This window comes from Scardinius erythrophthalmus (genome assembly GCF_964197995.2).
Source record: "Scardinius erythrophthalmus genome assembly, chromosome: 14".
In the NCBI taxonomy this organism is placed as follows: Eukaryota; Metazoa; Chordata; class Actinopteri; order Cypriniformes; family Leuciscidae; genus Scardinius; species Scardinius erythrophthalmus.
Window position 1 is genome coordinate 26,346,027 of NC_138234.1, and position 22,978 is coordinate 26,369,004.

General features: G+C 43.6%; 1 protein-coding gene across 1 annotated transcript; it reads right to left on the bottom strand.

The window, feature by feature from the left end:
• Positions 1 to 14,685: 14,685 nt before the first annotated feature.
• On the bottom strand, positions 14,686 to 21,316 carry LOC308701649 (vitellogenin-like; the record flags this gene model as incomplete). The annotated part of the gene is made up of 28 exons (XM_081384016.1): positions 21,265 to 21,316; positions 21,112 to 21,132; positions 20,840 to 20,991; positions 20,448 to 20,699; positions 20,214 to 20,375; positions 19,975 to 20,123; positions 19,743 to 19,893; positions 19,492 to 19,649; positions 19,238 to 19,403; positions 19,028 to 19,153; positions 18,719 to 18,937; positions 18,412 to 18,629; positions 18,230 to 18,327; positions 17,990 to 18,114; positions 17,807 to 17,908; positions 17,582 to 17,701; positions 17,290 to 17,476; positions 17,097 to 17,199; positions 16,811 to 16,996; positions 16,608 to 16,704; positions 16,305 to 16,494; positions 15,959 to 16,227; positions 15,822 to 15,866; positions 15,659 to 15,736; positions 15,352 to 15,558; positions 15,123 to 15,265; positions 14,888 to 15,026; positions 14,686 to 14,802 (listed from the first exon to the last, which is right to left on the bottom strand). Exons 1-28 carry the CDS (start codon positions 21,302 to 21,304, stop codon positions 14,686 to 14,688), a joined length of 4,020 nt encoding a protein of 1,339 aa, XP_081240142.1. The 5' UTR covers positions 21,305 to 21,316.
• Between the last annotated feature and the right edge of the window lie 1,662 nt (positions 21,317 to 22,978).

Here is a 22,978-nt window from a genome sequence, read left to right on the forward strand (position 1 = left end):
TGTCATAGCTACTTACTTTACACAGCTGCTTTACGTTTTCGCTTTCTGGCGGTTGGCTTGATGGGTGGAAAAATACAGAGCGCGCGCTTCCTCTGCTGCATGCATGTTCGCGCGCGTGCCTCATTGCTTCTTCTTCTTTCGGTTTTATGGCGGTTGGCAACTAACTTTAATGGTACATTACTGCCACTAGCAGGAGTGTGGTAATTCTTTCCAAGTATGAATCCTCATTGCACGTACACAGTTTCAATGTATTTTTTATAACTTTGACGGAATATGTAAAACTCTTTCAATTTATTTGAAATAATAATGAACATGGTTTGGTAGTTTGTTTTCTCCGTTGTTTTAGCATGTATAACAGACTATCCTAGCTGTCTTAGATGATCAGTTGAAAACACGTAGTCAAACAGTCCGGCCGAAACTAAGGGAGAGTGGGGTAAAGTGAGACAATTTTTACATTTGTTCCCCTCTAAGTGAGCTAAAATGATATATCAGTCAAATTTACACATTTCCAATTAATTCAGGATGTTTCCTAGCAATGGAAATTATTAGAAAGTATTCAGGACGAAGGGCAGTGAAAATATGATTGTTTTTTAAAAAGTGGTCTTGTGTCTCACTTTTCCCCAGCTTAGGGGTAAACTGAGACAGACCAGAGAAATCAAGGGGGTAAAGTGAACCAGCTGGAGGTAAACTGATACACTTACTTTTTCCACTCTGAAACTTCCATAACAACACATGTTGTAACAGTTAGAATCCTGACAGCTAGCTTGACAACCACACATTCCAGAACTAATGTCGGACTAGTAACAGAATCATGGGGATTGGTCAATTAAGCACATTTTTTTGATGACCCACCGGTGCGCATCCGAGTGAATTACATATTACGGAAGTCCTCACATATTATGGAAGTCCTGTTTGTGCTATATAGAGTGAATTTACACCTTTGCCATTGATATGTTTATAAGCAACTGAAAAAAGCACAAATGTCAGGGCATGTCAGAACATCTCAAGGACCCCAAAAACACCCCAGACCCCAGAGGGTTAAGGGGCTGTCTACACGACAAAAACGTGAAACGTGAAAAACGTGAAACTTTTTATTCCTTTTGGCCATTCATTTACGCGAAAACTGTGTTTTGGGTGCCCGAAAACGCAAACTTTTGAAAATGGGTTTCAAAGTGCAAGTTTTTAAAAATGGTCTCTGTGTAAACAACAAAAACATGAATCTCTGAAGACGATGACATCATGCACATGCTCTTTCTCATTAAAGAACCCTTTTTTTATTGAAATCTTTCTGAACTCTCCTTCATCTTTATCTTCGTAACAGTTTCTCTTTATTATTTAGGCTACTACTTGCTTTTATGTTTTGAAGCTATATTGGTTTATATAATTAAAATTCTTAACATACAATTGTTTTAATAATTTTTAAAATTTGTAATTGTTTAAAAAAGTTCTTATAATTACATACAGTATTTAATTAAATAAATTAGAAATCAAGTCTGTAAACCAATTAATTAATAAGAAAAAAAAGTAGATCAAGAATCGATTTGGAATCTGATCGTGACTCCCAGAATCGGATCGGAGGTGCCTAAAGATTCACACCCCTAGTGTTGATATAAGCTGTGTCCCAAAGTGAAGGCTGCGTCCTTTGAAGGACACGTCCTTCGAAGGACCCAGCCTACCCAGCCTTCCCAGCTGTTGAAGGACCCAGCCTACCCAGCCTTCCCAGCATTCGAAGGACACTCTGAGTCTAGCCTAGTAAGATTGTAATTGCCACCAGGTGTTCCCCATTATGCTGTCGCCTAGCAACGCTGCGATAGGAGAGCTGCCACCCTACGCGGCATTTATTAAAAATAAAAATGGAGCAAGATTTCGTCATTTTATGTTTTTTATTTTATGTTTTACTGGAGGAGATGGTGGGGATGTTTCATGCCCGGCGCCGCCGGGAGATGTATCTCCGGCTTTGTCAAGACCGTGGCCAGGTAAATTAAACTGGTTTGCTGCATCCCAATTCAGAAGTTGCGTCCTTAAAGGGATACTTCACCTCTGGAAAGATGAATGTGTATTTAAAATAGGTCATTTACGTAGAAGAAATGTGAAGAAATTTTTGAATTCGGAGCTTTCTAGCCTGAGAAAAGCCAGAAAATGTATTTTTGGCTTATGTGGATGAAAGACAACAACTCCCAGAATGCACTTGCTTCGCTGCCCTAGGAGGCCACGCCTACCGGTTAGAGAGCGCAGTTGAAAACAACAAGAAGGTTAGGCTACTAACTTAGTGAGTCTCCGTGACGAGTTTGCCCTTGATTTCGAGATCGCCCAAAATGTCCGGGATTCGGCTTTTGCGTTCTACAGTCGCCATTCATTATGTTTACTGTGGCGAGCGAGCAGGACGAGGCTGGCGGGCCGCGGGAGAACGGCGCGAGGCTGGTGGCGTGATTACTGAGACGCGCCGGTCTCGTATCTCTCACGGAGGAGCGGGAATTTTCTTAGCAATGGTAAAACGCACATCAACCGATCACTTGTTTAGCGTTCATGTAAACACTACATTCAGATTCACCAATCGGAATGAATTCAGTTAGACTGAAACAAAAGGTGTGCATGTAAACAATGAATGGCGACCGCAGAAAGCAAAAGCTGAATCCCGGACATTTTGAACGATCTCGCCCGCCGGACAAGTCCGGGAAAAGGAGGATGGTAACCCCTACTATTCAGCTTTCTCCTACTACTCAGTTTTCTCCACAGAACAAGAGCCTACTAGCTTAGCTTCCAAAGCTGACACTGTGTGTATTCTGTGAGTGAGATCCCACCCTCTATGGGCGGGTTAACAACATGCGGAACAGCTGGCTGTAGTCTTTAGCCTCTGGCCAGAAAATCCTCAGATGACGCAAAATGGCGATTTTAGCGTTATCGGAGGATTTTTTTCAGACAAAAAATACATAAATCTCTCATCTCAGGGGGATATGAGGATGGATAGCATGGTAATTCGAAAATACTACAGGTTTTCTACTAATACAAAGCTTAATGCTAAATCCTGAAGTATCCCTTTAATTGCTGGAGTCTACACAAGTATTGGGTGTACTGTCATGTTATGATAGGCTACAAATACAAAATATACACAATTACACATAAAGCTGTTCAAATGTTTAGTTCTAGGCTACCTTACGAAGATGCGATTTTTATGGAGTTTATTCTCTTGATCATGGTGATCTTATTCAGGCATGTTTCCAGCGTGCTTTGTTTTAACGCAGTTGAAGCATAAAACACAAAACAATACATAAACACATTGAAATATACCTCTTAAATAAATAGGCTACAGTGTATTTAAATAAATATAAAAAAAAAAAATATATATATATATATAATAAATGTATATAATATAATATATGTATGTATGTATATATATATGTATATGGTAGGCTACTCCCGCTCGCCTTCGGATGCAACCTTTTATACGCATCTGTATAGCAACAATTCCTTAAAATTGTGCTCGTTTCATTTTCAAAATAACCTGTGGTTGACTGTAAGCAAGTACATTCGTTAAGTGTGAAGTAATGAGTTTTTTTTTTTTAATCTCTCACAGGACAGCAACAATACAAAACCATGGTATTTAACAATATGTGACCCTGGACCACAAAACCAGTCACATGTCGCACGGGTATATTTGTGGCAATAGCCAACAATAGGTTGTATGGGTCAAAATTATCGATTTTTCTTTTATGCCAAAAATCATTAGGCTATTAAGTAAAGATCATGTTCCATGAAGATATTTTGTCAATTTCCTACCGTAAATATATATAAAAAATATATTTTTGTGAGTGAATGCAGCAAAATCGCGAACATAAATGGACAACTTTAAAGGAGATTTTCTGAATGTTTCGATTTTTTTGCACCCTCAGATTCCAGATTTTCAAATAGTTGTATCTTGGCCAAATATTGTCCTATCCTAACAAACCACACATCAATGGAAAGCTTATTTATTCAGCTTTCAGTTGATGTATAAATCTCAATTTCAGAAAATTGACCCATGTGACTGGTTTTGTGGTCCAGGGTCACATATGATGCATTGTTGTATAGTAAACTAATCAACAGTAAATTGTAAATTACTTTAAAAATAACAACCTTCAACATATTCAGAATTAAAATGCATTATACACATAGCCAAGCAGTAATATGAATGCAACAACATCTCTAAAAACCCTGACAAGGAGGTTTTTTATGCAGAATACATAACTGTACATTTATTCTTCATATCTTAAGTAAATTAAATACAAATATGCAAGATAACACTTGTATATAAGTAAGGTTTTAAATATAACTACTTAGATTTCCCCAATGTGCCATTAATACTTACTAAAAGTAGTTTAAGTATCACTATATCGTACAACAATTACTTTGTCACAACTCTAAACAATTTCTCTTTTGTTTGTTTCTCTAAATCAGACCAGACCCCTGTACTGCAGGATAAACCTGAATGTCCCAGTGCTGGACAGGTTTTTTAATGACATGGACACACGACCTGATTTTCGGCTAAGCAGGGAGGCCCTGAGACTGCTGCTGGACCTGTTGAGAAGTGAACGGCAACACGGATGGGGTTCCACAATAGAGACCCTGGTATTTCTTTTCTGGCTGGCGTGTGGTACATCATACAGGGTCGTCTCCAGAGCATTTGATATACCTCGTTCCACTGTCCACCGCATTGTCCACTGAGTCGCTGAAGAGGTGGTGGCCATCCGCCACCAGGTCAATCGGTTCCCCAACACCCCAGAAGACCTGGAGGCAGTAGGGTGGCCAGATGAGATTGGCTGAAATTCGGGACGGGGGGGGGGGGGGGGGGGGGAGTGTTGTTTGGGGAGGTTTTGGGGTAGTCCTACTATGATATTAGACTACATGACCTATAATAAAATTAATTTTCAAACCTGAACCAAACATATTTTTATTCAAAGATCAACAGTCTGTCATTAATATAGGCTATAGTCTGTCACAAAAAACAATATTAAAATCATGAACTCAAATGTCATTGTGACCAAAAAAAAAAAAAAAAAAAAGACTGTTGTAACAGTGCGTAAATCAGACATGTCAGGCTATAAGTCTAACGCTAATAAGCCTTATGCCAAAATTATTATTATGACGAAATTGTCGGTCATTAAATAAGAAAACTAAATAATTGTGTAGATGATTTGCTTTGTGTAACCCAACATCAGACATTAGGCCGAAGTTTTTTTTTGCAAACAGTGCCGCGACCAATCAATCACTCCTTTACTGGCTGCCTGCACATTCACTGTCCTCGCGGCTGCGGCAACTCGCGCTCGCTTATCAATGCATTTTAATTCGCGCCTACGGTATCTTTGTTGAACTTCAAAAAAAGAAAAAGAAAAAGATGCTGCAGCCAATAAGCAGCCGGCGGGGGCTGGCTGCAGGACGACTCAACCTCCACGGACAGTTTTTAATGTTTTATCAGACAATGTAAGAATTTGCTTTAGTATAATTTTCGGGACAATTAGGGCCGGATTCGGGATTCGGGACAACAGCTTAGATTTCGGGACTGTCCCGAATTTTTCGGGACGTCTGGTCACCCTAGGAGGCTGTTTGCCGTGGGTTTGCAGGGCTGGCAAGACACAGAGCTTTCTTGAAAGCTGCAGGAGCAATCGACGGCTGCCATGTCCGCATCAAGCCTCCAAGCGGCCCTGATGGTCAATGCTACAGGAACAGGAAACTGTTCCCTTCCATCATCCTCCAGGCTGTCTGTGACCATCAGGGCCGCTTCATTGACACCTACGTGGGCTGGCCCAGGTGAGCTTGAGGAGGATGATGCAGAGGATGAGGGGGAGCATGTTTTGGAGACGGTCAGTGGTGCTCCCTGGCGTGACCAGCTGTCTGCAGAGGTCTCTGCCCTGGAGGAGGTTCCCATTGACCATGATTATTTGTAGCAGGCAAGTCAGAGAACTTTAAAGCTATTATGGCCAAAACCAAAAATGAATGTCCATAGAATGGGTTTACATGTTGACATTTTTGATGCTTTGATTTGAGGATGTGAGTTAATTTATTTTATTCTTCCCTCTTTTTGAATAGATCTCAGTGAGATGGCAGCCGTCGATTGAGTCAGCCCTGCAAACCTGTTGTTAGACAATGCAGTGGACAGTGGAAATTATGCAGTCAAACACTCTGGAGACCATCCTAGATGATGTCCCACTCACCGGCAGAGAGGCCTTACCAGGGTCTCTATTGTGGAGCCCACCCGGGTCCAGCAGCTCCACCAGGGTCTCCCTGCTCAGCTGAAATCTCGTTTTATGTACTGTTCATTTAAATTGTTGTCAGATGATATAAAAGTTATGTTGTAAATGATTATTTATTATTTATAAAACGTTATTTATCTATATAATTATTTATTTTTTCCAAATGTTATTCCAAAACATTGTTTGTTTTCAAATTGCACCTGTCATTAAAAAAAAAAGCAATGTCAAGAACTATTTCTTTTTATTTCATATCCCAACACAAGTTATTTAAAAAATAATGCACAGAAATGGAAAAAAATATGTTTATTATTCATTTTAAATAAACTGTACACAAGTTTGAAAAAATAAATAACACTGTGGAGTGCAATAAGTGAGGAGACAAGAGACGGAGATGCGTTGAGTCAGCTTTACTCTCCACTTCAATATTAAACAAAACACTGTACAGTGAGGGAGGTCAAAACTGACACCAGCGTTAACCCGGAACCCGTATATCAAAACAACCCTCACTTAAAGGTACAGTCCCTTGGTGAATGTCTCTTTCGGTCTTAATTGTGGGTCACCACACAGGCCCCCCCAGAATTCACCCATAATAACAGGGCCAGACCGAACAGGTACCCCAAATAGAACATAGGACACAATTCACTAGTGCAAAACAGAACAGTCCAGCTCATAACAGTCCCTAGAAAAGTCAACGTATAGGGGGGCGGACCAAGTGGCCATACCGGCTGCGCTTAACAGGAGAGGGGCAAAGGGCAAGGGGCGGGGCAAGGGGCGGGGCAGGGGTCGAGGCTGCCGCAGGGGGGCGCCCTCGCTGTGGGGGCTGGGCCAGCTGAAGCGGTTCACCAATGTCCACATGAGCAGGCTTAAGACGGTCTATAGCCACCCACTCCGGTCTGCCCCCCATATCCACAACAAAGTTCTTAGACCCTCCCACCAGAACACGGAAGGGCCCATCGTAGGGGGGCTGCAACGGAGTACGATGGCCATCGTGGCGGATGAAGACATACTTGGCTGACGGTAAATCCTTGGGCACATAGGATTGGGGGAGGCCATGGTGAGACGTTGGAATGGGAACAAAAGCGTCGGCAATGTCCCGAGACACAGCGCGATGGGAGGCAACTGACCACGGGGCCGTGGCATCTGGCAGAAACTCCCCCGGGACGCGCAAAGGCTGGCCATACACGAGCTCGGCCGACGAGGCTTGAAGATCTTCCTTGGGGGCGGAGCGAAGGCCAAGCATGACCCATGGGAGGCGGTCAGCCCAGGCTGGCCCTGAGCGCGGCATTCATGTCCCGATGGAACCGCTCGCAAAGTCCGTTGCTCTGTGGGTTATAGGCTGTGGTACGGTGGACCTTCACCCCCAGGACCTCAGCGACCGAAGTCCAACGCTCCGATGTAAACTGCGGACCTCTGTCCGAGGAAAGGTCGGACGGTGTGCCGAAACGGGCCACCCAAGCCATAATGAACGCCCGGGCCACTTCAGCTGATGTAGTGGAGGACAGGGGAACTACTTCTGGCCACCTGGTGGTCCTATCCACCATGGTGAGGAGGTAGGTGTAACCACGGGAGGGGGGAAGTGGGCCCACCAGGTCCACATTCACATGATCAAAACGCCTCTCTGGCACTTTGAAGGGTGCCAAAGGGGCCTTGGTATGACGAGTCACCTTTGCGCGCTGGCACGCCACACAGGCAGCAGCCCAGGTCCTGACATCCCTCCGCAGGCCCGGCCAGACAAACTTGGCCCCCACCAGCTTGGTAGATGCCTTCACTCCCGGGTGGGAAAGGCCGTGGATGGCGTCAAAAACCTTTTGCCTCCAGCCAGCGGGAACCATAGGGCGCGGTTGGCCAGTGGAGACGTCGCAGAGGAGTGTAGTGTTGGCCGTATCAAACACTACATCTTCCATGAGCAAAGCAGTGGGGGCCGTCCTGTAGGCTTGCACCTCAGAGTCCGTGGTCTGATCCTCAGCCATAGCTGCATAATCGAGGCCCAAGTGGACGGAACCAGTGACCGCCCGGGAGAGGCAGTCGGCGACGAAATTGTCTTTGCCGGCCACGTGCTGAATGTCAGTGGTGTACTCAGAGATGGCAGCGAGCTGACGCTGTTGTCGACCAGACCATGGCTCCGAAGACTTGGCCATAGCGAACGTCAGTGGCTTGTGGTCAACGAAAGCCGTGAACCGCCGGCCCTCCAACAGGAAACGGAAATGACGGGTGGCGAGGAAAAGACCCAGGAGCTCCCTGTCGAAGGCGCTGTATTTCCTCTCGTTGTCACGGAGCTTCCTGCTGAAAAAGGCCAGCGGCTGCCAGGCTCCACCCACCCACTGTTCACACACAGCCCCCACGGCGTAATCAGAGGCGTCCGTAGTAAGAGCAACTGGGGCGGTCGGAGACGGGTGCGCCAGCAGAGCAGCGTTGTCCAGCGCGGTTTTAGCAGCATCAAAGGCACCAGTCCTCTCTGGGGACCAAACCAACACGTCCGCCGGCCTCCCACCCCGTAAGGCGTCGTACAATGGTCGCATGAGTTGGGCCGCATGGGGGAGGAAACGGTTGTAGAAGTTCACCATGCCCAGGAACTCCTGCAGGGACTTCACAGTGCGTGGGCGTGGGAAACTGACGACAGTGTCCACCTTGGCAGGGAGGGGGACGGCCCCCTGTGGGGTGATGTGGTGGCCGAGGAAAGTGATGGACGACCGGCCAAACTCGCACTTGGCAGGGTTAATGATGAGACCATGCTCACTGAGCCGGCCGAACAGCTGCCGAAGATGCTTCAGGTGGTCGTCTGCGGACACGCTGGCCACAAGAATGTCGTCCAAGTAAACAAATAGGAAGGGCATGTCCCGCAGCACAGAGTCCATGAGGCGTTGAAACGTCTGCGCTGCCCCCTTGAGGCCGAAAAGCATCCGTAGGAATTCAAAAAGACCAAAGGGTGTGATGACCGCTGTCTTGGGTACATCCTGCGGGTGGACAGGCACCTGGTGGTAACCTCGCACCAGGTCCACTTTTGAAAAGATGGTGGCGCCGGCTAGATGGGCGGAGAAGTCCTGTATGTGTGGCACTGGGTACCGGTCAGGGGTGGTGGCATTGTTTAGGTGACGGAAATCACCGCAGGGACGCCAACCGCCATCAGCCTTGGTCACCATGTGCAGGGGGGAAGCCCACGGGCTGTTGGAGGTGCTCCATGGTGGTGAACTCCTCCCTGGCGATCGCGAGCTTGGCAGAGTCGAGGCGCCGAGCTCGTGCATAGACTGGGGGGCCAACCGTGGTGATGTAGTGCTCCACGCCATGCTTAGCCACCGCCGATGAAAATGTGGGCGTGGTGATGTCAGGGAACTCAGCAAGCAGGCGTTGATACAGGTCTCCGGTGGCAAGCGTGTTCGACAGACAAAGCGCCCCCATCCCTCCCAGCGTGCAGGGGTACGAAGCAAAAGAGAGGGCGTCAATCAGGCGGCAGTTTGTAACATCCACCAACAGTCTATAAGCGCAGAGGAAATCCGCCCCCAGGAGCAGCGTAGACACGGCGGCCATGACGAAATCCCAGCCGAAACGGCGCCCGCCGAAACCTACTTCCACATACCTTGTGCCATAGGTACGAATGGGCGTGCCGTTGGCGGCGTCCATCGGGGGACCCTGCCCGCCAGCTATGGTGTCCACAGGCTTCGCCGGCAGGATGCTGCGCTGAGCCCCAGAATCGACCAGTAGCCGCCGGCCGGACAAGGAGTCAGTGATGAATAACAGCTTGCAGTCACGGCCAGCGCCCATAGCTGCTAATGAGCGCCGGCCCTGGCTTTTCCCTGGGATCCAAAACTGCAAGGCTGGCGACACTGCTTGGCCTTGGCCCCACTCCTGGAATGGTAATAACACCACCCTTCCTCACGCTGTCGGCGGGCCGTCACAGCAGCTGCGGTGTCCGGGTCGTCCTCGGTTGGTGGAAGCAGGGCAGACGTGCGCTGGGGGGGGCAGCAGCGCATGGACAAACTGCTGCCGGTTGGCAAGGAAAATCCTGTCTGCCTCCACAGCCAATGCCCGGTAATCTCTGGAGGAAGGGAGGGGGGAACTGGCTAGTGCGGTGCGTACGGTTGCTGGAAGCTGCCTCAGAAAAATGTGGGCGAAGAGGAACGCGGGATCCGCCGCGCCCAGCACAGCCAGCATCCTTTCCATTAACTCGGACGGCTTGCTGTCGCCAAGGCCGTTTAGGGACAGCAGGCGGTCTGCCTTTTCCAGCTCCGACAGTTCAAAGAGGTTCAACAGGAACGTTTTGAGCGCGTCGTACTTGCCGTCGGCCGGCGGAGCCTCTAACAGCGCCATAGCCCTGGCTGTCGTTGAAGCATCTAAGGCCGCTACCACGTGGAAATACTTTGTAACGTCCTGTGTTATTCCTCTCAGCTGGAACTGGGCCTCGATGTGTTGAAACCACGGCCGTGGATTGTGCTGCCAAAAGTCCGGTAACTTGATAGTGGCCGCGTAGATAGCGCCGACATTAGCCGCGCCGTTATCAGCGGCAGGTGCCGCGGCAGCCGCATTTTCACCACCGTCGTTGTGTGACATAATTCAGCCGTATCAAACTCGTGTCGGGGTCACCAATGTGGAGTGCAATAAGCGAGGAGACAAGAGACGGAGATGCGTCGAGTCAGCTTTTCTCTCCACTTCAATATTAAACAAAACACTGTACAGCGAGGGAGGTCAAAACTGACACCAGCGTTAACCCGGAACCCGTATATCAAAACAACCCTCCCTTAAAGGTACAGTTCCTTGGTGAATGTCTCTTTCGGTCTTACTTGTGGGTCACCACAACACCTAATTTAATATAACTTAGATTACAAAAATAAACTGTTCACAACTTAGATTTCCTCTTTTAAATATATATATATATATTACCTCATTTAATGTAAATAAAAAAATAAACTGTAAAGAAGGAAAGTTTTCTCTTTTATATATACATAAAAAAAGAAAAAAAATAACTATTTCTCTACCATACGCTCAAGAAGAGCAAACAGCCTGTCCATCCTCTCCCTGCTCTCTCGAGCTCTCCTCTCCTCTGCCTCCATCTGTAGTGCCATGTCCTCTCTAATGAGGTTCAGCATCTCCTCCTCAAAGTCCCGTTTTCTCCGTGCTGGTGCTGGTCCTCCTGCTGCTGGCTCCTCCTCACTGTGGCCACCCACTGCTGAACTTGACCCTGGTGTGTCCTCACGGATTGAGGCGATGAGGACAGGGGGATTGACAGAATGCCTCTGTCCCAACACCTCATCCATGAGGACAAACCCGGGCCAAGTTTCAGCAGTGGGTTTCCCACCCACTCCCTCTGCTGTCCCAGGACACTTGCAATCCTAAGGCAGAGCAAATGAACCATGGCTTGTTAACAACAACAGCACAATTCATTTCAGCAAAGATGTGTATTAACTTTCTTACTTTATATTTTGTTTTTAAGTTGTCCCACTTTTTTTTTGCCTGCATGGGAGTTACCTTCCCCTGCAGCCTCATTTTCTCCAGAATTGCTCTAAAAAAAGCAGAAAAGGGTAGGCCTACTTATGAAAAATTATAACACGGGGTGCAAATTAAATATTAACATTAGTGCATTGTTAACACTGAAAAATGACACATCAGGACATGCATTGAAAATAGTTTAGAAATCATATTTCTGGATACTCAAATGTGGTTAAAACCTTTGTAGACATAACTTGCATGACAGCACTACAAAAACACATAAAAGTGAAACCCATTGCATCATCTACTTGCTTTTCTTATTGTTGTGGGTTTTCTAGGGTGAGTGATATTTATTATAATACACAAGTGAGACAGACTACTGCAAATTTTACAACTGTTGTCTTACCTCCAAGCCACGCTGGCGGAGTTTTTTGCCCCGGTAAATAGATGGTCATTTTCAGACCGCAATTTAATAAATTGAGCAGTCTGCTCCTTGCTCCCTGAAAATTATTAAAGTAATTAGCACAACTTTTGCGTCTAACCACCTGACAATAAAGCCACCCAATGGTAACAAAGGAGTTAAAAATGAAGTTTATAAGAAAGAAAAACTTGTGGCTTTTGACTGTGGTTTTGCTAGCTATTTAAGTAAAGGAAAACATAATACTTACATTTAAAAGTGAATTTTCCCTCCACCACCGAACTCAAGGACGCCATTTTTTCAAATGAAAATCCTGTCGTCACCGGCGCGCAATGACTTATGGGGTAGGATAGGGTAGGATAGGCCACTAAGGATCTGTTTTTGTATGCTTCCTCTCACTGGGAAACGAAGGGTGCATGATTTGGCGCCGCTTTTAGCCTTCGTCGCGCCGCGATGACGCAACTGTATGTTATATATAAATATATAAATGAGCCACGATTAGATGACAAGCAATCAAAATGCCTGTTCTTTGGAGAGATGAGTCGTTTAGCTCTATCTGTAATTCTGTCCTGTCAGTCCTCTGATCACTGCATTGCTGAACGATTAATCGCAATAAAACCGCACACGATTTGGCAAAGGCTGCGATTATTTTATGCGCAGCCTCTCAGTGGAGTGCGGCTGATTGGTAGTAAATACTGCCCCATTTGAACGCCAGAGGGCGCTCTCATGCAAACACGATAAATATGCCCCGCCACAGAAGTACAATAATGTGCATCATTCCAGGAAATACCTATCGCTGTAGCTGAATAAACAGAAGATTGAAACGCTTTGATTAAACATGACTTATAAATACACAACTGCCTTATTCTGTGTAAGAAGGCACATCATCTCACAGAAGGATGCTCAACGTTGTGAAGTGAGTTTGGAGTAAATGCATGTTATTAAATGTTGTCTGTTGTTGGACAAGAGATTCATAAATGCTTCTCATGTTTTGGAAAGATGTTTGACGCGTGTTGTTTTTTCAAATGCACGTTATAAGTGACTCAAACTCACAGTGCTTGCAGATGGAGCAGCGTTTACAGAGCTGTACATCAATGACAAGCTGCGCATAAAAAAAAAAAAAAAAAAAAAAAAAAAATCGCACTTTGTGATTTTAAAATCGCGATAAGCTATCTCAATTTAAGTGCGATTAGCCTACATGTAAAGTGTGATTAATCATTCAGCCCTTCTGAAGACTCACTTGCCATTTACATTAGTCCATAATATAAACTACAATATATGCTCATACTTCATAAGAATCATGTAAACATTGTATTATCTCTTATAAAGTCTCATTTTCATAACTAAATTCCGTTATGATAATAACCGTTACTGCTAGCTATTAGGCTAATAGTTTTACTTTGGTGGCCACCTGTCAGGATACAGGCCAGGAGACAGAGGTAAGTGAATCCAAACACAGCTTTATTTACAAATGACAAGAGTGCAAGGTGAGTATTCATAGAATTCAAGTGCAGATTCTGTGAGGATAACTCGATGTGGGGTGAGAAGCAGGTAAGCACTTTCACTTCGGATAAGTTGATGTCAAGCAACCAAAGTTCATTTATATTTGTCTCTTCTCTTTCAGATGCGATCGACAGCAAGCAAACTCGGATGAAACACTGGAAACTGGAGGGAACACAGGATCACACAGGATCACAGGCAGCAAGGAATCAGGCAGGATTTCTGAAGATGGCACAACAATGACATAGAGGTTAGTGTTTCAGGTAAGCATACATTACAGCTTGGAGTCTTGATGCGTCAGATGCTAAGGAGACAACAGAATATGGTCTGTTCCTGTTGGAGGCTTGACAATGAACTGGGGCAATGGTGAGTGTTTTATAGAGCTTGATGAGGTTACTGATTGGGAACAGGTGCGGGTGATTAGTAATCCGGAGAGTGAGTGCAGGTGTGCCAAAGAGGATCCTGGGTAATGTAGTGCAGAAACAGACGGAGACCGTGACAGTACCTAGCTGTCAACATAATGTTATAATAAACAAATATGACCAAAAACGACTGTTCAGTCTTACCTGTGAAAGGTAATTCCCCAAGATCTGGTTTGGATCGTACGACGGTTTGTAAAACCTCAAAATAGTCAGGCACCGTTTCTTCAGTCCACTTATTAGAGTTACAGCAAGTTGTCTGAAGAAATATGGCAGCGCCTTTGACGTACGATCCAACGGCCAATACAATGCATCTATGTATCTATTATGTCTATGGTGTATTTCGGAAGGAGGGGCTTCATCGAAATAGGGAATAAATGGCGCGTTCTAGCCAGACTAGGTAGAGAGGTGCTGTAATAATGTAAAATATGTGACTCAATATTTTCTTTTGAACAATCAACCATGAAAGCATATTTTAGTAAACCCCCAAAACAAAATCAAGACTTTGTAAAAGGGCATTATTATAGGACCCCTTTAAAGCAATCCACACATCAGTAACTTGCAGGGTGTTTATTAGTGTTACTTGCATTACAACAGTGGTAAAATTAAATTAAATTGTCAAATAACAATCAATTCAGCATGATCAATTCCACACAGCTCACATTTTCTTAAGAAAATATGAAATGTAATTCTTTATGTCTTATTCTTCCTTGAAATGTTTCTGGATCCAGGAGAGAATGTCCTCATCGGAAAGAGTTCCGTCTGGATTGATGGGAACAGCGACAGGGAGACGAATATCCATCCTTGACAGTGTCATCTAGAGTAGCAGGAACAAAAATAATTAGTTATGTTTTCTTATTATATCTCTGTGAGAGTCATAATTTAACTGAAAACTATTTCACCTCTGGAATCCTAGCAATGACATTTAAGGATCTCTGAGTTGGCAAGGCTGCAGTCAGTTCAATCTCTTTCTCACTGTTCGTGGCTCTTTCTAGTCTAAAGCCCGTCTGGAAAGCCGCCATAGGGATGTGCTTAGACAGCCTAATTGTGAAGGGATGCACAAAGAAGAGCAGATTAAACCAGTGCCATTTTCTAAACTATACAATACATTTGTCATTCAGTGTTGCTGAACATTACTTTTTGGCATATGTGGTGACAATTATTGGCAGCCTCTCCCATTCCAGCTCTAGACGTGCAGCAGGGAATTCGCCCAGGACACCGGCTTCAGCTTTAGCAGTGACTGCATACTCTTGGCATTCTTGACCCCAAGCAACCTTGGCCTGAAGTTACATTTGTGTTCAAAAGATGGTAATGATGTAAATTATTTCACTTGAGAAATTAATTTCGATAATAGTTCCAGTCTTACAGTGACTTTGTGCTTGCTCAGCAGGGCACCATCAGCACAGATCTTCAGGTTGTCATTTTCAGCGATGGAGGAAACAACGAGCTGCACTCTTGCTGTTGGCTTGTCAAAGTAAGCAGCAAGTTGGTAGCCCAGCAGCTTGTGGTCAGCTCTCACAGCACGGGCAATGACAGCAAAAACAGGTGGAAGAGCATTTCCGAGGAACTTAGCCTGAAAGCATAAACCATAATCAATTTAAGTGGATTTTACAGCAAAATTTCACCTTTTGGGTTTTATGTTATTATGAACATAATTACACTAATTAATTCACCTGTTTCTGTAGAGCCTCAAAGCTAGATGCAGTGCTTCCACTGCTTACTGCCTTTGAAGCACCATGGGGTGCCAAGAACTGCGAGCAAAACACATTATAGACATGAAAACTGATAATCTAAAGAAACAAGATTTTTAACAAAATTATTTTTTAGTATAGTTACCCGGTTTTTGTGGAACTTCCTGAAGGGCTCCATGATGGTGGCAGTCTGAAAATCCATATAAAATGATTAACTGTAAATTAACATTTATAACACAAATATTGGCTACCTAATCAACACGCAACATACCACGTCCTCACCTTACTCACACGAGAGCTGGACATGGAGGAGCTTGAACTGCTGCTGCTGCTGCTGCTCCTGCTCCTGCTCCTGCGGCTGCTACTGCTGCTTTCAGAAGAGACGGGTGCATTTTTGTCTTCAGTCTCCAGGATTTCCCTCAGTTTCAACAGGAAGGCCTTTCCTTCTGGAGTACCCTCATCAATGAGGCTGATTTGCTTAAGGAGCCTCTCAGCAGCTCTAGGACCAACTTGGACTTCAAGCTCCAGTCTTTCAACTGCAGGACCTTCAGCTAAAGCCAAAATGACAATTATAATTTTGTCTGAAAACATTTGAGTTTAATCAATGTAATCTTCTCTGAATGAATACCTCTTGTCAGTGCAGCACGGGCTGAGTGCTGTCCAATTATGTAGAAAAGAGGAGAATTTCTGATAAAAGCAGCATTGTGAGAGTGCACCTCAACGCACCCCTTGATTTCAATGTATGGGACAGCAAGACAGAGAGTCTTGTTAAATGGAGCAGCAGCTCTCACGGGTGTCTCATCTGGAATTTCAGAGGACTGAAAAGAATATTTAAGTATTATAACAAGCCTTGCTATTTAAAAAACTTAAAAAAAAAAATGAATGCTCTGCATACTAACACATATCCATCATATGTGTGTTCAAAATTTACCAAATAATCAGCAAGAGTGGCCTCCTCGGGTACTAAGGGAACAATCCTCTCAGCATTGGGCTCTTCAATGTTTCTGACCACAGCAAGAGTCTCAAAGCTGTTGGAGTAAGAAAAAAAATGGGTCACGTCTCAATTTCAGAAACCTTTGGTTTATGAATTGCTTCAGAATGTTTGCAACACTGGTCTGACTAAGATTGCATTACCTCACATCAGCAATGTGTTCTGGAAGCTCAACAGGCAGAGCCTCCACCTTGTAGTTGCCCTTGAGAATGTCTGCTCTTGCAACCACTTTTCCAGGGACAATTGTACGGATCTTCCCTCTTGCCATAACAGCAGCTTGGATCAAGGCAGTGTTCACTCCCATCACAGCAAAGGTCTGGAGAGCAATACTGAAATAAGAATAAGTTAGATTGTTTGTTAACTGTTAACAAATAACTGTTGTTGTGTACATTATATCTCATCTTCATGAATGTAGCTGAAAAAGTGTACCTTGGTCTAGCTTCAGCTTGGAGTTGAACATCAGTCTTTTTGAGTTGGTCAAGAGTCATAGTCTCAATCTCCTCAGGGAGAGGGGGTGTAATGGTGGCCTTAACTAGAAGGATGAACAGAGCAACATCAAACTTTGAAGTGACACCCTCATATCCATGGAAAGGATAAAAAATTCTAAGAAAAAAAAACATACCATTGAGACTTGCAGCAGCGACAGCAGCAGTGTACAAACTGAGCTCCATGGGCAAACCAACTGCTGTTGGCAAGATACGACGCACTTCAGATGCAAGCAGGGGTTTGGCATACTGGAAGGCAACTCCTTCCTGCAAAGCTTTAAGGGCACTCTTCAACAGTTCACGTGGTTTGGGTCCAGTGACCATCTGGGGATGGTGTTTATGAGAAACTTAATTCTAATTGTGAGAATTAGAATATATATCTCAAAAAGAATATGATAATGAGAGAGTAGAGCAGCTAAAACACAATACCGGTATTGCTTCTTCAATGATGGTCTTGTCAATGTTGAAATAAGCCACTTCTTGTCCAAGTAATTTGATATAGGCTGATGCCAATGGCTGATTGGTTGGAAAGGCCTTCCAGTTTGTGAGCTTGAGGTGTTAAAACAGAGAAGTTATATACATTTTGCCTATATCATGTTTATAATATTACTTAAAAGTACACAATTATACTGTACACTGGACATGAAAACTTACGGCTCTCAGGGTGCGCTTGATCTTTGTGATACGGTCAACACTGTCATCTGCAGCAGGAGATTGCAGAAGAGCCTCCTGGATTCCTTCAGTTCTCACACCGATCTGTTTGAAAGGATCAATTGAGTGAAGACTTAAAATATTTTAAAACCATGAATCAGTTTTTTAAAGTCTAGGTTGTCCCACCTCAAGAACATCAGCAGCAGCTCCAGCCAGGTAAGCACGTGCTTTAGCTACAACAGCTCTGGGCAGGATGGTTGCGGCATCATTGATCATGTAGGCACTACCAGCAGCTCCAATCATAAGTGGAGCTGCACAGGGACAGAGGTAAGAATACATTTAATGTGTCAGGAATTTTTTTTACACATTTTAAGAAACACCCAAGAAACCATTTTTTTGCTCTCTCTCAAAAATGGCAAGACTCACTATGATAGAAGTCCAGCTGAATGGCTCTGCTGAAACGGAAGCTAAGCCTGTCCAGTTTGCGACTCATGAGCTTGATGGCAACATTAGCTGCACCCGCACTGAAATGGACAACCATGATTACCTCTGGCGTGTGCTCATTTTATGTGATGAAGTAAAATATGTTCGAAAAAATTTGTTCTTACACAGATGCCATATCCGGAGCAGTGATTCTGGTCAAGGACTTGATGTGGGAATAGGCAAAGCTTGCAACATGCATGTTAGTCTCAGTCTTCAAGGCACCAGCAAGATTGGAGACGAGACCCACTGAGGGCTTGGACTCAAACAACACAATACAAGCAACCATACGCACTTCAGGGTGGAGAGCCCTGTCCAATACAAGCTGCAGGGCCACTGGCTGAACCTGAGACAGAAAACAAGGTTTGTATATTATTGAATGACAATTTGTGTAATCTTTTACAGTAATAAATTCCTACAATGTCTGACACTTACCAGTTTGGGCTCTTTCTTGGCAATGTTCCTCAGGGCCAAGATGGCATCAACCTGGACTCTAAGAGGCAGAGAAGTAGCTGCAGTTCTCAGTCCAGGTAGGAGCTTCATGATGGGTTTAAGACTAGCAGGGTGACCAGCATTGCCCAGAACTTTCAGAGCCAAAGTGATTTCAGGAATGTCATTCTTAGAAATGGCCTCTGCAGCAATATCATGGATGGGCTGAGGAGTTTGAGGCACATACAGTTAGACAAATATCAAATATTATAGTATGTCCATGACAGAAATTTGTGGATATGTTGAGGTGTTTACCTTGAGGAGCTCGGAGGAGCAAGTGGGAACAGCAACACAGTGTTTGGCAATCATGGAACCATATCCAAGCATGACGACTTCACGAAGAGCTGGGATTGTGGCGATTTTCTCATGTATAGCCAAACTCTGTTCAGCAACATACAGAAATTATTCATTTGATTTTGGTCATATTTGAAGAACAGCACTTTGAGTATAGTAAGATGTACCCACAGCGGTCAACTGGATGGTGTCCAAATCAGCAGTGACCATTTGCAGAGCAACCACAAGAGCCTGAATGAACTCAGGAATGGTTAGTTCACCAGCCAGAAACTTCTCCTTGATGAATTTTACAATGATTGGTGTGCCAACAGCAGGAAGAGCATCCAGAAGCCAGCGCCTAACAGATTCATTGTTTTCAAAATATGTTCATAATAGAAAAAATCATTGAACTATATTCCTTTGAACTTATTGCTCAAACACTGTACCTGTAAACTGGTTTGTCCTTGAACTGAGCCCAGATAGCCTCAATATTCTCCGAGGTGGCAACACGCAGGAGCTGGATGAGCTCAACAAACTTAAGTGGAGCATCATCATGGACCATGGCCACATTGTTTTCAACAAGGTGCTTTAAGACCTCAATAATCTAGAAAAAGTAAGGGCAACACTCAGATGACATCTTCATGGATCAAAGGCTTTGACTTGGAGACTATTAAAGATTTTGAGTAATGAATTATACCTGGGCTGGTGCATCACTGATTTTCAGGAGTTGAATGGGGGTCTGAAGAATTTCAGTTGAAAACTCATACTGCAGGGATCCACGGGCCAAGTAATCAGCTTTGATTGGAACAACAGGCGTCTTCTCAATCTCAACAAAAGTAAAGGTTTGTCTGGAAAAAAATATTTATTTATTTCTTAGTAATATTGATACTTCATATTTTAAGAGAAATCTCACAGAGGATCAATCTTACTTTGCTTCCATCTGGGCAGCACCATGGATCTCACTGAAGGGTGAAAACTGATGCACTTCCTCAACTGTTGCTACAGCGATCAGTACACCGGCGGCAGATGGTTTCATGATGTAGTTGTAAGATGCAGTTTCAATCAGACTCTTGACCCTCTGTTGGGAGAAAAGTATGTGACCATTTGACTCTTGGCATTTTCATTATATTGAGTAAATATTTCAATTCTTTCCAGTCTTCTTCATTACCTTTGTGCATTCAGCACACCTCTCAGTGTATGCCAAACCGATGTCCTTCATGATTCTCTCCTGGCAGTGGCTCAGATCCTTAGACTTGGTGACAATAATGTGGTTGGCCTTTGGATCCTCATTGATGATGTAGTGGGTCCTGCACACTCCCTGAACTCCAGCCTTGAAGTATAAGTAAAGAAATTAGATTGCAAAACTCAAAATGGATCAAGTATAATAGGATCACTTTCTCACCTCTTGCAGCTCATAGATGTTCTGGGTCTTCTTGAGGTTGAGCTGAAGGATGTTGAGGATTCCTCTGTGCAAGTTCAGTACTGTAGGGGAGACTCCTGCAGGGGCGAATACCTTTCCAACCACACCATTAGCATACTCAAACTTGATGGGAATCTGAAGCTGAGCAGCCAGAGCTGAGGTGAGCTTAGTGGCAGGAACAAATGGATCCCTGGGCCAAATGCCAGCATACTCGTGGAGTAGAGGATCCATGAGCTGTAAGGGAACATATTTACTTTAAATGAGAGTATTGCTGCTATTGTAACTAGATCTTGCTAACACTCCACCCCCCCCCCCCCTTTTTTTACTGTCAGTGTGGAACACCTACAGTGTTTATAGTTCTCAATGGTCATTACCTTCATCAGGAATGTGTTCTCTGCCACGGCACTGAGGTGAACCTTGCTGCTGACTTTTACTCCTGCTCTGGCCAGACCTTCTTGAGGAAGACCTCCCAAGAGCAGAGCCTCATACTTGTACACATAGGTCTTATCAGGGGAAAACTCAGGAACTGAAAAGTGTACAGAATTTTTTATCTTAGTCAATTACTTTTACTGGTCATTATTTTTAAGCAATAATGCATTCTAAATTAAAATCACTTAAAACTAATTTGCCATATCATATTACTTACTAAGGTTGATCTGTTGAGTTGCTGAAAGAAACAGAATACATATTCAGTGAAAATCTTTTTTAATTTAGTTTTCAAGTTCTAATTTTAAAGATTTTTTTCTAAAGAGCTAAAAAGAGAAGAAGAAGAAATGTGTATAAATATATTTCGACTTACCCACAAGGGCTACAGTCAGGGCAAGCACAACAGCTCTCATGGCTGATGGTGTGTGAAGAGCTCCTCAGAGAAACAGACCTTTTATTGTAGTTTTTTTGCTGACCTAGTACTAATTATTAAATTAATTATTAACAAATGTTTTTAAAGGAATATAAAATTGTACACAAGACAAGACTTCTGTCAACTTATTTTAATCTAATTATCAGTAGAGGTTAGGTTACCCTGGCCTGTCATCATGTCATTCTTCAGCCAATGTCCACAGTGAAATCATGCTGATCATTTGTCTTTTATGTTCAAAAAGGTGTTTTTTCCCCCTATCAAACAAAATAATGCTGGAGCAACAAAATTATCTATGGAGGTATATTACAGAAAACATATTCAATATTATTTAAAAAAATTATACAAATAATGATTGTGGTTAACAGCCTTGGATTGAAGGCAAATCATAGCTATCAGTTTTGGGTTAGGTTACCCTGGCCTTTAATCTAAAAGTCCATATTTATAAATTTTTATGTAAAGACTGGTGAAATAACATTGGATGAACTTTGGAACTAGACGTGGAGTGATCTGTGGACAGTTTTATAATTGTTAAGGCAAGTAATATTTGTTAAACACATGAAGAAAAACTATTAGTGCAAACTACAAAGAAAAACTGCAAAGTATTCAACAGCAGTAGACTGCATATGAGCTTGGCACCTCGCATAAAAAAAAGTCAACAGTGATAGAACCAGTGGCGGACGGTCAATAGGGGGTGCTGGAGTGCCGTCCCCTTCAAGAGAAGAAGGCTACTTCAACATGTTAAAAATAAGTTAACTATATATTGCAAAATAATTATGAAATAACATTATTTATAGTCATAATATTTGACTGGTAGTCATGATAACACCTCTTTAAAAAATAAAAACTGTATTTTGTTTGTTTTGTGTGTGGGGCGCCGGACAAATGGTTGTCTATAAACTTTTGAAATGCTTGTGACTTTAGGCTGAACTCTAATTGGCTTATTTCAGATTGTCCTCGGGGCGCAGAGCGCTGCACCCCAGACCCTCTTTTGATTTTAGCGAATCAATATAGGGTACATATTGATATATGAAGAATATTATATGAAGTCATGCGTTCAGCCCCGACAAAAAGTTGCAAAACGTTTTTTAAACGAAAATGGTGGTGCGTTGAACATCCTGTTCTGATGACGCAAGAGTTGCAACTATGGCAGCTGAGAAGGCCATTCTTTGTGTTCTTTTTGAAGAATTTTGGAGCCTGATGAAATACGTGTTTAATACTGATGAAATTCAGTTTAATACTGAAAAAAAAAAAAGTTACTGCCCTTGCCGTCCAGAATAAAAGAGAACATCCCATTCGAGTGAAGGGATTTGTGGAAACTATGGTTCCTAATTATTGTTTGAAAAGACAAACATTTCAGGTGAAGGATAATCCACTTCTTACCTCCGAGACTCTGTTATGATCTGTGACCTTATTGTTTTCATTGTGAGTATTAGGCTTATCATTATTGCTGATCACTGTTGATATGCTATATTTTTACTATAAAACTCATACAACAAACATGTCTTCTAATATCTTCAATTGTTGCGTATACCAAGCTGCAGCGGACACATTTGTAAACGTCTTTACTTGGACGCATTGTGCGAGCTGTCTCTTTAATACCGCGTGGTTTATATTCATGTTGCTGCTGATTTGGCTGACAATTTTGACACACCCA